The sequence below is a fragment of the Myotis brandtii genome, unplaced genomic scaffold (assembly GCF_000412655.1).
Source record: "Myotis brandtii unplaced genomic scaffold, ASM41265v1 scaffold100, whole genome shotgun sequence".
Taxonomy (NCBI): domain Eukaryota; kingdom Metazoa; phylum Chordata; class Mammalia; order Chiroptera; family Vespertilionidae; genus Myotis; species Myotis brandtii.
In genome coordinates, this window is record NW_005353326.1 from 1,010,868 (window position 1) to 1,015,257 (window position 4,390).

At 56.9% G+C, this 4,390-nt stretch overlaps 1 protein-coding gene across 3 annotated transcripts in view; it reads left to right on the forward strand.

The window, feature by feature from the left end:
- IBA57 (IBA57 homolog, iron-sulfur cluster assembly) overlaps positions 1-3,916 on the forward strand; it is a 15,365-nt gene extending 11,449 nt beyond the window's left edge. For all 3 annotated transcript variants that reach the window (XM_014534793.1, XM_014534796.1, XM_014534801.1), the window contains exons 2-4: positions 400-562; positions 2,071-2,411; positions 2,688-3,916. In XM_014534793.1, the coding sequence (XP_014390279.1) occupies positions 400-562; positions 2,071-2,411; positions 2,688-3,079 (896 nt within the window). In that variant the 3' untranslated portion in view covers positions 3,080-3,916. The remainder of the gene's footprint in view (positions 1-399; positions 563-2,070; positions 2,412-2,687) is intronic.
- The last annotated feature ends 474 nt before the right edge of the window (positions 3,917-4,390 follow it).

The following is a 4,390-nucleotide window of genomic DNA, read 5'->3' on the forward strand; positions in this document are numbered from 1 at the left end:
CAACCAAGGTACATGCCCTTGACCGGAATCGAACCTGGGACCTTTCAGTCCGCAGGCCGACGCTCTATCCACTGAGCCAAACCGGTTTTGGCATCCCTCCCTATTAAAAACGACAACCGCGCCCTCAGCTGCCAGCCCACTCCGCGTGCAACCTCCGCACCTTAGTATTTCACTTCCGCACTGCACCTCCTCTGAGTCTCGGTATGGTTTTCTCTTTCCTTCTAGTTGTAGGATTTCCACTCAGCCAGCCTTCCTGTGGTTCTGGATGATGTCCGTTATGTCTTTTAGTTGTATTTTTGAAGTGGTTGTTCGAGGCAGCAAACTCCGGTGTTTACCTATGCCGCCATCTTGGTTCTCTCAGATGATGGCCTTTGACTCTTTTCCCTGCTCCCGTCTCAGCTGCCACCATTCTTGGACTTTGCTCAATCCACATCTGCAACCCGGACCTCAGCTGCGCCTGGATGGCTCCACCCAGCCCCGCTGTCCCCCTTCCCCACATGTCCAGTGCTGCACTAGCCTCTCCTCGTGCTTATTTATCTGAAGGAGCCGAACCATCCATCTGGTCAGCATATCAGAATCCTGGGGTCATTTTTGTGGATGTGGGCTGCCTGGAGTGTGCGTTAGATGGCTCTCAGGCTTGCCTTGGGAAAGTGGGAGGTGGTGTGGTTAGGTGTGGCCTTACCGTTCCAGAGGGCCCCCTACCCAACCCAGCCTTAGGACCCTGGCTTATTGGTGGCTTCTGGGGCTAGAGGAGGCAGATCTGTCCTTAGGGTGGGCGTCAGCACCTTTCTGCCTCACCTTGAGTGTCAAGACACAATCTGCTGGCCCTTGGCATGTGCATGTCTGTGCCCGTGGCCTGGGTGGGAGGGATGTGGAGGGGTCCTGTGGTGGCTGTGGGGTCTCCTGTGTGCACTGCACTGCACAGTGGGACCAGAGGATTGGGGGGCCGTGGCTGGGTTCTGCGTGCTGTTTCCACATTGTGACGCCCTGTGGACCCACCCCCGCACTGTTATTGGTGGAAGTGGGGTTCTTTTTTTAATTTTTTAAAATTGATTTGAGCCAAAACCGGTTTGGCTCAGTGGATAGAGCATCGGCCTGCGGACTGAAGGGTCCCAGGTTCGATTCCGGTCAAGGGCATGTACCTGGGTTGCGGGCACATCCCTGGTAGGAGATGTGCAGGAGGCAGCTGATCGATGTTTCTAACTCTCTCTCTCCCTTCCTCTCTGTAAAAAATCAATAAAATATATTAAAAAAAAAAAAAAAAAAAGAAAGTAAAATTGATTTGAGAGAGAGAGATAGAAACATCAATGAAAGAGAAGAATCAATCGGCTGCCCCCTGCACACCCCCCCCCCCCAAATGGGATGGAGCCCACAACCCGAGCATGTGCCCTGACTGGGAATTGCACTGGTGACCTCTTGGTGCATGGGTCAATGCTCAACCACTGAGCCACACTAGCCGGACAGGAAGTGGGGTTCTTAGGGTACCGCTGGATGCCCCCAAAGGAAGGTGAGATATGGTAGAAAGCTTTATTTCTGTAGAATTACATCCCTAGGTTTCCAAAGTCCCATTTCCCTTCCTCCACTCATGGAAGTGTAGCTGGGGTTTCGGTACAGCTGGAAGCAAAGCCAGTGTCCAGAGTGCCTTTCCATGCTGGAGCTGGTGCAATTCAGTGTCAGGCTAGTTACAGTCCATTAACCCATTGTGTGTGGGTCCACATGGCCGTGGGCCATGAGGTCAAATACAAGGAAGCAGGAGCAAAAGAGCCCCACATGCCGAGTCCCAAGAGAGGGGATTATATGTCCCAAATCCCTGCACCCCCTTGCCGTGGCCACACCCATTCTGGCCAATGACTTCTTCTCCCAGGTGTGATTGACAGGGAGAACCTTCCCTGTCACCCCAACTTTACAGGGCATGCGTCTATCTGCCCTTTGTTCAGTCCCTTCCCCCAGTGTTTTGCAGGGAACATGCCTATAATGTCTGGCCTCCCCTTTGTTCCTTTCCTGTTAGAAATTACTAGTTAATTACAAGGGTATCACCACCACAAGCAGTGCCACTGTTCCTCCCCGCAGGCACCCGGAGCACACTGACCAAGCTCCCACCTTCCTCCTGGAGTGTGACAGTTCGGTGCTGGGTGCGCTGCAGAAGCACCTGGTGCTGCACAAGATTCGGCGGAGGGTCACAGTGGAGCCATGCCCTGAGTTGCACGTTTGGGCCGTTCTGCCAGCCACTCCTCAGGAGGTGGGTGGGGCTGCACCACTGCCCAAGCACCAGGGCTCTGCCATCCTCGCCCGTGACCCCCGCACTACCCGCATGGGCTGGCGGCTTCTCACCCAGGACAAGAGCCCTGCCCTGGTGGCCAGGGGCAGGCTCAGGGACGTCTGCGATTATCACCGGCACCGGTACCAGCAAGGTGTGGGGGCACCTGGGGACCAGCGGAGACTAAACTGGTGGAGTGGGAGGCTGGAATGCAGGGCCCAATTGAGAGCTGGGAGACACCGGGAGGAGCCAGTGGAGTGAGCATGGCTGGGGTCAGAGAGGAGGTCTTTTTTCTAGCAAGTAGGATTGAGGACCAGGGGACTGGGAAGTGGTGGCAGGCAGAGGATGGGGTGCTACAGAGGTGGGAGGGGCCATGCCTGGTCTCCCTTGGCTGAGCCCTCACCTTGTTTCTCCCTTTCCACCCCCACAGGTGTTCCTGAGGGGGTCCACGACCTGCCCCCAGGAGTGGCCCTACCCCTGGAGTCCAACCTGGTCTTCATGAATGGTGTCAGCTTCACCAAAGGCTGCTATGTTGGCCAGGAGCTGACAGCCCGCACCCACCACACAGGTGTCATCCGAAAGCGCCTCTTCCCAGTGCAGCTCTTGGGCCCCCTCCCTGAGGGTGGCATCACCCCTGGCACCACGGTGCTCACTGAATCTGGACAGGCTGTCGGCAAGTACAGGGCAGGCCAGGGGGATGTGGGGCTGGCCCTGCTGCACTCAGAGAAAATCAAGGGCCCGCTCCACATCAGCACCACAGAGAGCGGCCGGGTGGCCCTGACTGCATCTGTGCCAGACTGGTGGCCCACAGCCACCAAGTAGCCCAGGCGTCCCTGCACTCCCACAGGGTGCCTCTGTTCCCCTCTGCACACTTGCAGGCTGGCCCTGTGAAGACATGCCTCCTTGGAAGGTCTCGAGTGTTCGTGGGATTCCTGCAGCTGCAGGTGTGCCAGGCCTTTCCAGCCACCATGCTTCCAGCTGACACCTGCCTCTGCTGGTGGCTCTGTGCTGGGGGAGCCAGAAGCAAGCCTTGCGCCTGCCACAACTGAGCTGAGCCCCATCTGCCAGCACACCCAGACGAGGTTCCAAACCATGTTGCTCTGGAGGCCATTTGTCCATCAGCCAAGGACAGGAGTGAGAAGCTGTGCTTGCGGGGCCTTCCCCCGCCGCCTGCACCACTCAGCCTGCTTCAGGGCAGGCCTGGCACCGAGGCGGTGCAGCCAAAGGATGGCAAGGGGCAGGTGGCTCTGGGAATTGTCTTTCATGCGGGCTTGGGGCATGTCTCAGGTCAAGAATCATATGTGGCGGGTGTGGTGGTCGTGTCGGCGGATGGAGGCACCAGCTGCCCACAAGCACCACAAAAAGTTCTCCAATCGCACCTCTGCGCTCAGGGTGCTGGCCATAGGAGCCCTGGTGCCATTTCACAGGGGGCACTCCAGCTCCACAGCATCGGCCCCTTGGTGGCCTGGCAGCCACTCCTCCTCCCCGAGCCTATGTGCAGAGAGGGGCTTCTGCTTGGTTTACCACCGCTGTTTTCTGATGTGACCAGGCCCCCTTTAAACCGCTGATGTCCATCCTCCCACTGCAGTGTGATTGACATTATGGGTGACCCACTGGTGCCTCAGAGTGAATATTAAAGTTTGACTTACAAGCGGCTCATGTGGAATTCTAGTTTCATTTTGTGGAAGGTGCTGGGACTTGGTTTTGTGCAGATTAGATATGTCGAGAATGTCTCCCTCGAACAGCCAAGCACACCAGATAAAATAGTTTAGCAAAGTTCAAGGCCCAGTTGGACTGACAAGAAGATCAGAGGCCAGGGCTTTGGGGGCTCTGAGCTGTGGTCTGAGGAGGAGGGCCAAGTGGGGAAGGAGGCATCTTGGTGCCTGGCAGGGTGTCAAAACCCTGCTGAGAACCTGCAGCCAAATGTACGTTTGGAGTTGTTCCAGGAAGAGATGGGGAGCATGTGAGGGGAAGGGGGCCCACAGTGGGACTGGGGCATTGAAGGTGAGGCAGATGGTGAGGGAGATGGGGGAGGGCCCAACCAGCCCCCAAGGGCAAGGCTCATCCTGACGCCCGTCTCCTGGGTGGAGGAAATTAAGTCGTGTCAGCTTCTGGACAGGAAGGCATATAAAT